General features: G+C 48.4%; 1 protein-coding gene across 2 annotated transcripts in view; it reads left to right on the forward strand.

Annotated features, from left to right (window-relative positions):
• The window catches only part of LOC135896681 (uncharacterized), a 108,278-nt gene that overhangs the window by 20,991 nt on the left and 75,183 nt on the right, over positions 1-12,104 (forward strand). For both annotated transcript variants that reach the window (XM_065425166.2, XM_070536156.1), the window contains 2 exons: positions 2,259-2,353; positions 4,697-4,828. In XM_065425166.2, coding sequence (XP_065281238.2) covers positions 2,259-2,353; positions 4,697-4,828 — 227 coding nt within the window. The remainder of the gene's footprint in view (positions 1-2,258; positions 2,354-4,696; positions 4,829-12,104) is intronic.

Below are 12,104 nucleotides of genomic sequence, written 5' to 3' on the forward strand. Positions count from 1 at the left end.
GGCACATATCGCAATTTACAAATTCGACGCAATTTGCCTCATGCTTGCGCTCTGTCGAGCTCAGACCAGTATCTGCACTACGATGCGACATGTGCACAGCTGCTCAGCAAGCACGTTAGTTCGTGCGCGCACAGAACTCGTGCCCGCAGTGGAAAGGGAAACCTAGCTTCTATGGCTACGCTTTCAGATCCGTCAGAGCGGGGCGCCACCGTGCGTCCGCTTGTCATTTCGGGATCCAGACGCACCACGCGTCCATCGTGTCTCCAGAAGTCTTCTAAACAATCGCGCGAATTCGCCGTCGATACCACGAAAGCACGACGGCACCGACTGCAGGATGTAAAACGTTCGTCATTTATGCGAACGTTTCAGCGGTCGTTTCATACCTACAAAAATACGTCAATGTTTCCTCTGAAAAAAATAATCATAAATACTCAGTGCCCTTCCACTCTGTGAAGAAGCATGACTAGCGAAGCTGTGTATGTGGGCCCTTTAATGGCGAACTCCACCTCCGCCGCGGGTCCGCCCGGCATTTCACTATCTTCGGGATCGGCCCAGGTATGGGGAGTACTACACGCCAGCTTCCCCTTTGCCGCGGGTTTGCCGGGTATTGCAATATCTTCTGGATTGGACCACGTTTGGGGAGTGCTTAACGCCTGCTTCTCCTCCGCCGTGGGCCGGCCCGGTATTGCCTTACATTCGGGATCGGTCCACACTCTAAATAAAAGTTTATAGCCTTTGGGGCTTATTTTGTTCCACAATAATATTCGTGGTCTTCATTGCTTGCGTTTCCTTTCTTGAAAACTCGGCGCTCACTACTTTCCTGTCGAGAATGCTGTGTCAAGCTGACAACGGCCGACCTTTTCGTGACTAGAAAGTACCAGAATCACAGCATTAAACAATGGAAATGCGGGCAAGACATAGATGACGATCATTCTTTGGGGACAAAATACAACCCAACGGGTGTAAACTTTTTTAAGTGTGCACGTATGGGGAGTGCTTAACGCCTGCTTACCCTACGCCATGGGTCGGCCCAGCATTGCTGCACCTTCGGGATTTTGTGTCTACACACGGACACGATCCTGCAGTAACTAGCCCTTAACAGCTTGGCTGTTAAAAAATATAGTAAATACTTTTTTTGAAACAAATAAGGCCTGTCCCCGCCTAAGGCGCCAGACACACATCTAAACCATCTTAGATTCGTTTCTAGAAACCATCACTGCAAGCGTAGCTAGAACAGTTACGGAGAAATGCAATGAGAAATTACTGACCAACCCTTCCTCTACAGGAAAATGGGTGTAAGCGAAGCTTGTCCTGGGTACGCCTGACCTTCCTAACGGTTAAGTCAAAGGTAACAGTGCCGCATTGCTTTGTCCTCCCGCTCCCTCAGCTCGGTGTCTTCCCTGTCGAATCGCCTGGGCACGAGGGGCTACGGCTGTATCCGCGCACCGACAGCGAGCCCTTTCACGGGCGAGTTCTTTGCGGCGCTCGTCGAAGGTTGCCAGTTCCTCGGGGAAGCGCAGAACGCATGGCTGCGCCATCCGTTTTCGAGACTGAAGTGAACGAAAAGAAAGCCGGCACAGCGCACGCGATACCCTTTTCTGCCCTTTCGCTCCCCAGCGGAAGCGAAACGGCTCTGATTGTTTGGGTGCTTTGCGTGAGCGTGCGCCTATGCAGCTGGAAACCTTGCTAATGGCTAACTCTCCGGCACCCCTGTTAACTCATCAAACCGCCCTGTGCCGCAGCTGCTCTGCTCTGAGAGCAACATTTTTTTTGTGCCTGATTACATCGCCGCCAAAACTTGTCAGCCAATACAAGCTTCACGTGAAAATTGTTCCTAAACCTTTCCAGAGTCATGGTAAGAGTTGTCATAACGGCTGCTTTGCGACTTGTACACGGACGCAAGCTTTCTTTTAAAGCTAGAATCCGCATTATATATATATATATATATATATATATATATATATATATATGTGTGTGTGTGTTTGTGTGTGTGTGTGTGTGTGTGAGTGTGTGTGTGTGTGTGTGTGTCTGTGTGTGTGTCTGTGTGTGTGTGTGTGTGTGTGTGTGTGTGTGTGTGTGTGTGTGTGTGTGTGTGTGTGTGTGTGTGTGTGTGTGTGTGTGTGTGTTTAACATGGCTGATGATTGGTTGCGGAAGACGCAATATGTTTTCCTAAAATTATGCTTGCTAAATTCAGCTTCTGCAACCTGGTGCTCCCTGAAGCTCGCGTAAATATTCCTTTTCCCCTTCTTATTTCAAGGGGCCGCAACTACATCTTGTGGTGCCTTTTCTCAGCAGCGTGTGTTCTCTTCGTAGTCGCCCTTCTGGTCACGTTGCTCCTGGTTCTGGGCGTGGGTGAGTGACAGACTGTTGCAGTGCACATGGTGCAAATATGCTATGGCATCATTCTTGTTTCCAGCGTTCCTTTTGCCCTGTGCATCCTGGAAACACGTCCTAATTTCAGGTCATTGCTACGACTACAGGAGGGAAAATAATTGCAATGAACGCTACAGGAAAGATAGATAGGACAAGAAAATGTGCTGATTTCCAGCGCAGCGTTCAGTGCGTGACCGCTATTGCGGCAGTGATGGCAAATTAAGAGTGAAACCTTAAGCAGCGCACCTACTTAAAAAGAATAATGAGGTGTGCGGAGAACTTTGGATATGACAAAAATTGTCGATTAAGTGACACAGTCAACTTCTTTGTCGCTCAGGTTATCTGGCGATACATGCTAATACATTAAAGCCTTTACAATGGAATAGCTAGGGAGCTTTATTCGATCGTTGTTGTTGTTCGTCTTTTTGTCTTCAGCAAAAATATTGCAGTCTTTTCTAACAAGCACTGTGTGTTGCAACTTTACCGTTCTGGCTCTTTACGTGTATTTCTTTTTTTTTATACGCCGTGTATACACTACTGTGCTTGAAAAATTGTATGACCTAAACCAATTAGTGTGACCTTAACCAACACATTTACGGCCGGGTATTCTTTCTTTCTCTATGCTGTAAACGAAGAACGGAAACCTCAAAACCCCAGAAAATATACTGGCAAGCGGCGAAGTGCCCTAAATGATTTACAACAGTGCTTGTTTCTACGGAACAGACTAGGTGACAATTTACGACCCAGTTACTCGCTCCATTCCTCAGCTATAGCGTCCCTGGCCACGAAACGAGGGCCCATCCGCCCGTTGTAGTTCAGTCGTTATGACGTACGGCCGCCGAGCTCGAGGTTGCGGATTCGATACTGCCCGCGGCGGCCGCATTTTGATGGGGGCGCAAAGCAGAAATCACTTTATTACTTAGATTTAGGTGTGCGCGTTAAACAACCTTCGGTGGTGGTAAAAATTATTCCGGAGTCCTCCACTATTACGCGCTGAATAATAACATGGTCAACCTGGCACACAAAGCACCAAAATTTATTATTCAAAGTAATATGCCAAAATCTAGTGACAATCGCCAGCAATTTCTTTAATTTAGCCTGCATGTTTCTTGTATGCAATTTGTCCAAAATTGCTATATTTCATTAGGCGAAAGCATCATAGAAAGAAAGGAGTCAGAATGAAAATTAAACTTTATGGTTTTCTTAAAATTAGGCCCTGGGAGGCACGCGAATACCACCTGTGCAAATGAGTTGTGCGGCCAGGGGGACAGAAAGTGAGGTGATAATTATCGCTGTAAGCAGACCAATTAAGCAAAATTGAACAATTAATTTTTATTGACTGCAGTAAGTGTGCATGTTTGTATTCAAAATTTAGAGGCAGTCGTGTTTCTACAGAGTTTCACTTGGAAGAATTCTTCTAGCATGTCGGCGCTCTGAGATATCGGACTCCAAATTTCAATTGTCGTTTGCACGATTACGCGTGCAAGAGAATGAGGATCGGCGCAAAGCTCTTCCCTACGTGACGTAACCCCCCTGGGTACGTGACTGATCCATATAGTTCCTTTGTTCAAACTTAAAGAGACAATAAAGAAAAGAGAAAGAAAAAGATTTCGCATGTATTACAGAAACATACAATCTAAATTAGCAAGAAAAAAACATCAGTGCTCTTTAGGTGAGAAGAGCCTCAGTAAGCCAAAAAAAAACATATAGAACAAAACACAGGCGGCCAAGCAATCTCGAAGTTTCCGCACCGGCTAACCTTGACATCATCGATTTTGACACTGTCTGCTAGGGATTAGTTATTTTTTTTATTTATCAGCAAATGGGCAGCATCGTATTTTGAGAGCCAAGCATTCCACTTGGGAAATTTTTGAAACCTCAACTGAGCGAACGTGGTAGTAATGCGAAAAGACATTTTCAAATCCGGACGTCACACTGTCGTTCTGTCACTAGAATTTCGTCGAAAAGAAAAAGAACTTTGACCTTTATTTTCTCTCCGAATAACCAACCTACTATCGCGCAGTTGAGGAAAATAGAGTTTCGAATGAAATGTTGATGAGGTTAAAGTGATTTAATTATTTCTATTTAGGATTTATTCAAGTTCACGGCACTGCTTATTGCAATCCCTACGTTTCATTTCAGCGCTTTCCTAGTTCTAAATAAGAAAGCTGCAGTAAAATGTTATATGGGAACAGGGCACATGACCACTTCAGTGTAGGACAACCATTTATTTGTGCTTATTGCTGTAGGTTCGACTATCGCGAATGCTTGTTTTTCCTGTGTGCCTTGCCTGATTGTTCATTTGGGGGGCTGACTTCCCAGGTGGCGTTGGAGAAGTGGGCACCACAAGCGATAACGAAGATCAACACGATGTCGGTGGTCTTGGAAGTGAGGCCTCTACGGGAATAACGATTCCAATAAGAGTCGCTGCACAACCAAGCATAACCACAACAGGTACAACCCCTCTACTATTTAAGGTGAACTAAACATCAATCGACTGCGGTAAATTTGTTATTTTGATTTCATTCCTAGATTTTTAATTTAGTTTGAGAGCTGGCTTCCCCACCGCTCTTGTTCTCTGTGCGGTTTCAGGATCTGAAACTTTATGCTAATACAGTTTTCTTCATTGGCGTCTTTGGCACATATGTCCCTGACGTGTGTATAAACGTAATATCGGTTTGTTCCCAGAATCTGTTAACCAAAAAGCGGTTTATGGTTTATATTCTGCGGAGTGCCGTGGCTATAGTGGAAGAGAACCTACGTCATCGCGCGATATTGTAGAGTTAAGCCAAGCCAGAGCAAACATACACAATTTCTGACCCATTCGTGCCCTTCACTGGAAGTGAGTGATGTACGTACTATCGGGACCCATCATCTCAAGTAGGCAGGAAAGTTGTCATTCAGTGCTGTCATTCAGTGCGGGAAAGCCTTGGTAACAGCTTGAAAGCCAGCATGAACGCCAGTAACACAAAAGCGTCTCACCGTGTCACTGGATTCGAATGACATAAATATCTTCAAGCAGCATACGCGCTTTTCGTTTGTAACGGTTCATGCCTCGAAACAATCGAAACGCGCACTAACGTACACGAATGCACGAACGTGACAAAGGTTTTATTTTAATAGACGCAACGGGGCAAAACAGTTGTTGCACAAATAATGCAATATGACGTCAGAATAAGGGAATAGCTTTTGCAGACTATGGAAATCAAATGCACCAAACGAGCAATACGGCCGAATTATACTGCTGGCGTAAAAGAGTGCTTGGTGGAACAAATTATCGACATGCTTGGGTCGACGGAATGGCAGCGTAACTATGACAAGGGTAGCATGACCAAGGCAGCATGACGACACCTGAATGACGACAGCATGAAAACCATGCTACGACGTTGGTAGGTTGCGTATCTATGCTTGCTTTCTTCATATCTACTCATCCGACTCTTCACTTCAACATCATACAGATAGCATGCCCTATGGGAATCTGTCTAAGCGAAGCTGTGGTGAACCGGCAAGTCGAAACGGCGCATCTGAGGCGCGCAACGGACTTAGGCGACGAACGCGCCCTGCAACCGCCAGCCCAGGTGGTGGAGAAACGCAACAAAGCCGCCATCACCCGCCACACCATCTTACCTTTCAGGCACCACAAACTGGTCGCGCGACAGTGCGCGTACGTCTCAAAGAGCAAGTGAGGGTTCAACAACGAACGCGTGGGGCAACTCGGTTATTACACTCGCAGACAACTTTCTGTGGCATTGAGCTTCTGCATATGTATTACCACGCCAAGTACTTCGCCAGCGTTTGACAGTGCTTTTGGTTGCTCGGAATAGACGCTGAATCGACGCAACTTCTACGTGCGACGGTTTCGTGTTTGCACAGATGCGGAAGGGAAAAGCCCCAAAATAATTAAACTTTGACATTGAGTGGTGTGTTTTGTCCTGTCTAACTGCCGCTAATAAGGTGTTTATGTTTCCCGAGCTTTACCATGGATGAAAACACGGGTCTCTTTCAGTAGCGCCCTCCCTTGTGCGCGCTTTGCCTCCGTAGCTTTCCCTTCATAGCCACAGAAAATTGTCCGCGGATAGAGCTCGGTTACACACGCCTTCAGCGGAGAAAATTCGATCCCCGAGCACGGCGAAAACGGGGGAAGAACCAAATAAAGCGATTCGGTAGAATAAGCGATGACGCCAAGACACATATCCTTCGTTCTACGCGCCTTCTTAAAAAAATTCTCAGTTGCGCCCGACAGGCGAAGCACCGATTGCGATATCAAATTAGTTGATAGCTATGCGAAGTAAGGATAGTAGCTTTCGCGGCCAAATAAACTTGTAAACAGTCACTTACTATTACTAATTGAACAATGTTAGAATATGTATGTGTGACTCAACGAGGACGTACAAAGAAACATACACACAGGAACAGCGCTGTCTTTGTGTGCCTGCTGCTTTCTACGTGCTGGTTCAGCCGCACTTGCACATTCTATCATGGATTCAAACCAACAAGCCCGTCCACGTGTTTTAACTAAATTAACCAGCACGATATCACGCGCGCACAAGTAAACATGAACACACATCGCTCGATGGCAGCGGAAACTGCCTACAAAAACGCTAGGGCTAGGAATCGCGGCAGCAACCGCGAGCCAATTGACCTCCGTCCATCTGTTGCTTCAACGCGTACAAAACGTCGGAAGCACAGCGCATGTGAAGCCACCGGCACTACACGCACTCTACAGACATCGCAGAGTGCTATGAAGAGGAGGCCCGCACGGGCGTGCCCTTTGGCCGCGTCGCAGTTCGCTTTCAAGACAAACAAGCGCCGGCAAAGCGTCCCTATGGTGGGCGCCAAAGGCATCTACTACACTGCAGCGTGCACAATTCGCGTGGTTAACGCCATAGTAGACGCCGCGGTTGTATCCACTCTGTACGGAGCGGTGGGTGAGGAGCGCATCGACACACCCTGGCAGCCGCCGGAGAAGAACGCCCCTCCTCCCTCGCCTGACCTCTCTGCCTCTCGCGCGACAGGAGAAGGCGCGCATCCGGGTCGCGTTCCTCGTTCGCGCGCGCGGTATTGAACCGCATTCGTCGGCTCATCCTCACACACTTTCGCTCATACGGAACCTCGAGGCGACGGTGACGCCAACGACAGAAACGCCTCTGAAGTGTGCATATAATTGCTATCGCAATGAAATGAGCAGCGCGTTCACTACAAGCACTGCAGGCACTTGCGGTGTACACCCTACGTGTATTTAGGTTCTCGAGTATTTGCGTCTTTCTACATTCATGATATATGTTACAGATTTGTACAAACTAGTTGCAGTCTTCATGCCACTGTGCAATGCTTAAAAACACTGAGGTGGAACAGGTGAGCAATTCTGGTCATTTCGGTTCTCGTTTGCAAACAGAAACTCGCGTTTCATTAGGATTTAGACGTCCATTCACGTTCACATTGTCGCTTCCCGCGTTCCTGCTGAGCGTGCTTAGGGGTCGCCGGAGCAGAGAGAGAGAGAAAGAGAGAGAGAAAGTTTATTTAGTCGGATAGTTGTGGAGGGTAGCAGGATTGACTGGAAGCTGAATTTTCCCTAATTGTGAAGGTGGGGGCACCTTCCTTGCATCCCCAGGGTATATGGCTGAGGTTAGCCCTCTCATCTCATACTAGCCAATCAGGAAAAAATTTGGATAAAACATATGAGAGAGAACTAGCGGGTTTGGGAAGGAGCTTGTTTCAAGTCTCCTCCAAGTTGTTTGTTGCTCTTTATTGAGCTTCTTATTTGGAGGCGGAAATTTGCTTCGTCCAAGGCGGAATGTGGTGGTTCAGATCGTGAAATGAAATTAGGCTGTCCTTGGCTGTCCCAAGGGCGCAAGTGCTCCCCACCCGGGCGACTAAATCTCGGGATCTATGATGAGCCGCTTCGTTTTCAGGGTTTTCAGAAAGTACCTGTCCCCAGATCTATTAACTATCCCTTTCTGGTGAAGTGATCTTACTAGGAACATTAAAGTGGATTGAAGAATGGTGCCCTGGGCGAAATTGTGCGTGGCAGTCTTGGAGTCGCTGAAGATAATATCTGCCTGTGAATTTGTAATTGCGAAAGCGATGGCCACCTCCTCAGCCATTACGGATGTGCGTATACGGAAGGAGGCAGAAATGACTGTGGCATGCGTACGCCTAATTCTTGCCACTGCGAATGCTCTATTCGGAGCTAGATATTCCTCCTACCCTCGTGCGGCATGGGATGCATATTTTAGAACGTAGTTCTTTGCGGTCCGTTCCTGCATTTCGCGTCACCGTCCTGCCCCGCCGTAACCAAAGTCACCATCTACGCTCTGGTCTAGCTGCGCGCGCTCCTGCTGCCATCTCTCGCGCGCGGTGTGAGTCTTGCTCTTCCTCTTGCTCTTCCTCCGCGCAGCACCGTTGCGGTGACTCTCGCCGCTACCGTCAACTCCGCCCTCGCGGTCACTTCTCTCGCTGTCGCGGCACTGCCGCGGTGCCAGCGGCGGGTGCTTTTTGCCGCCTCGCGCGTGATCCACGGCTCTCCGCTCTTCCGTCTCCGCGTCGCGTGGCTGTACGGCTCTCAGCCGTGTCTCTCGCTTGCCCGTTTGCGTGGCGCGTTTGTCAGTGGCATTTGTCGCCCCTGGCAGTGCTTACGGCTGGCTGACCTTCTCCCACCTCCCCTCTTGCCCTGTACTTCCCCTTACCTAGCGCAGTGCCATTGCGGTGACCGGAAAGACGTTTCGACCCCTTATTCTATTTCCCACCCCAACATTGTGCGGCCATATTGAGGACTGTCTGTGAGTGAATGAGTGTGTGACCTCTACTGAATACCCCTGCTCTCCGCCCGTTTCCTCACCCCACCTCAGAAGAAGCATTAAATAATAATTGCTAGTCTACCCTCCTCTCCGCGGCGGTGACCCACTATAATATGGCGCGTCGCGGGAGCACTTGGTCGATAGCAGCGGATCGCGCTGTGTGCTGCCAAATCCGAAACGCGGAACCACCTCCTTTCGGCACTGCCCGTTTCTTATGTGGTTGCCTGTCGTTGAAATAAAGCAGCAGCTGCACTAAACGATCGCATTACCAAGAAGCGTAATCGTCGGCCAATTTTCGGGGAAGACCTTTAAGTGCGAGCCGTTCCTGATTGGTGGGGGTCGATATCTTGGTTCACTTATTTGTCGTTCTACGTTTTCATCTAGTTTGGCGAGCATACTTTTGTCTGTTTCAGGTTTAGTGAGCTGCGCCATATTTGTGATGATGTAGGCCACGCACAAGTCTTCAAATGTGTTATGAATGCCAAGACGGAGAAACCTTGCTGTAAATGCAGAGTGGGGTATCCCCAACGCCGCTCTGAATGTCTGTCTGATTACGCACTCAAGCTTCATCTTTTCTGCAGCATAGAGCTGCAGGTAGTCTTGCGTACTCCAAGGTAGCGTGTCGTACTGCTGCCGAATTGTAGCGGCGCCTGCCTATCGAAGCTCGACGGACGTTACTTATTGGGTAGCGTGGCGTTGTCGGCGGGCTGCAGGCATCCGGTAGGCCATGGCGACCAAGTAAGAACGAGACGAGTTTCTAGTGCGAAACTTGCACGGTTTATTCAAAAGTTGGTGAAAGAAAAGAAGAAGAGCATGAAAGGATTGAACGTACATTTCGGAGCCCCTTAAAAGTCTACAATCGTGGGAGGGATCTTGCTTCCGTCGACGTCAGGTGATCGGCATAGAAAGAGGGTGCCTCCTCCTCTGGTTATACCGAGCCTGCTGCAAGAAGGAGGCCATCCCGCCTCCCAGAATCGTAGACGCCTGTCCGTTTCTTCTGCGCGTTGAGGGTTCGTGGAAGTTCTCCTGTAGTTTGTTCGAGGAAAGGGTCTCGCTAAACTCGCACACACACACAAACACACACACACAAAAGAGGCCTGTACACTGCGGGGCTTCCGCCAGGCCAGCAGACACTCGAAATGGTCATGGCGAATTAGGAAGTAACGCTTCATTTCGACGAGGCCTGGCGGAAGAAGGTCCGGTGAGAGGAAGTTCTTTCTGCACAAGGTGCAGGACGCCAACAACAGAAGGTGAAGTCACGCCTCATATCAAAGAGGCAGGGTGACAGATGGTCGGTTGAAGTTTCTTTCTGCACGTGGTGCCAGACGCCAACCCTAACAGCATCTCCGGCGGTGGAGGAATATCCCGACGTGTAGGGCCCAGCAGCCGCTGTGCTAGAGATCGGCGTTTCAGTAGCAGAATTTCCATTAGAGATGAAGAAGCCTTAGTTCTTAGCTGGTAGATCCCTGGGAGTGGTTATCAGTCCTCGTGGCACTCTTGTGACTTTTCCTCCCTGGTCCGTTCCAGTGAAATTGGTCTTGCAAGCAGGTCTCGAAACTTTTCGTTTCCTGTGTGAGCAAGCAATCACCCCAGAACAGTGCCGAACCCACAACCGCAAAGCAGCGAGCACAAGGCCACCCTCCTCCAAGACACATCAGGATTTGAAAAAAAAAGTAAAACCCGCTACACCTTTCCCATTCCTTACGTGCGTCCCTCCCCCCTGAACACTGAAAACAGCCATTTCTTGAAAGCGTTAAGACGTGGTTAATAAAATCAGCTAACAATCAGCTACACTTCGGAAAAAACGTATGAACTTACGTACAAATGCCACGTAAACCTGGGTGAGCATGAGGCTTTCGTTACTCTAGGAGCAACAACTCAAACCGTCGGCATTGCCGTTAAGCGTACCCTTCTTGTAGCGAATATCGAAGCTGTACTTTTGAAGAGCCAAGCTCCAGCGCAAAAGACGACCATTTTTCGTAGACATGGACTTCAGCCATGTGAGGGGACAGGGGTCCGTCTCTATGGTGGATCTTGAACCAGCCATATAGCAAGCTAGCTTCTGCACCAGCCATACTACGCAGGCGCATTCCTTTCTGATGCACTCTATGCTTCCTCACGAACTGAAAGCTTTCTACAGGCGTACAGTACAGGGTGTTCGTTCTCGTTATCTCTCTTTTGACAGGGCACCACCCCCATACCCCTGTTACTGGCTTCACACTCAAGAATGAATGGCTTAGAGTAGTCGTGCGCGTTCAACACAGGCTGACTCGTTAGTGCGTTCTTCAGTATACTAAAAACCCTTTATTTTGCGTCATCCCACTTTACCGTTCGTCGTTCTGTTTTTCTGAGACCATCCGTTAAAGAACTCGCAATCTCGGAATACCACGGGATACATCTTTGGTAATAACCCGCCAAGCAAAGAAATGATCTGATGTCCAGCTTGTTGCATGGTTGCGGGAAGTTGTCTATTGTAGTCAGTTTAACCTCAGAAGGCCGACGATGGCCTTACCCTATCACATGACCTAGATAAGCTACCTCCGCGTGCCCTAAATGGCATTTGGGAGCCTTAACAGATAAGTTGGCCTCTCGTAGACTAGACATCACGGCTCGCAGGTGTTGCATATAGTCCGTCCATGATGAAGAAAAGATTGCTATGTGATCGAGATACGGAAGTGCAAAGTCCCCCATTCCTCGTAGCACCTGGTCTATAAGGCTAAAGAAGCAATACGGCGCATTCTTCAATCCAAAGCTCAGGACTTTCGGACGAAAGGTTCCCCTCGGAGAAATAAACGCCGCAAGCCTGCTTGCCTTCTCGGTCAACGGAACCTGCCAGTACCCACTGATTAAATTGAGTGTAGAGATGAAATTAGCACTGCTCACTTTCTCAAGCCTTTTCTCGATAGGCGGTATTGGATAAGTCTGGTCCTTCG

This window comes from Dermacentor albipictus, chromosome 3 (assembly GCF_038994185.2).
Source record: "Dermacentor albipictus isolate Rhodes 1998 colony chromosome 3, USDA_Dalb.pri_finalv2, whole genome shotgun sequence".
NCBI classification, from domain to species: domain Eukaryota; kingdom Metazoa; phylum Arthropoda; class Arachnida; order Ixodida; family Ixodidae; genus Dermacentor; species Dermacentor albipictus.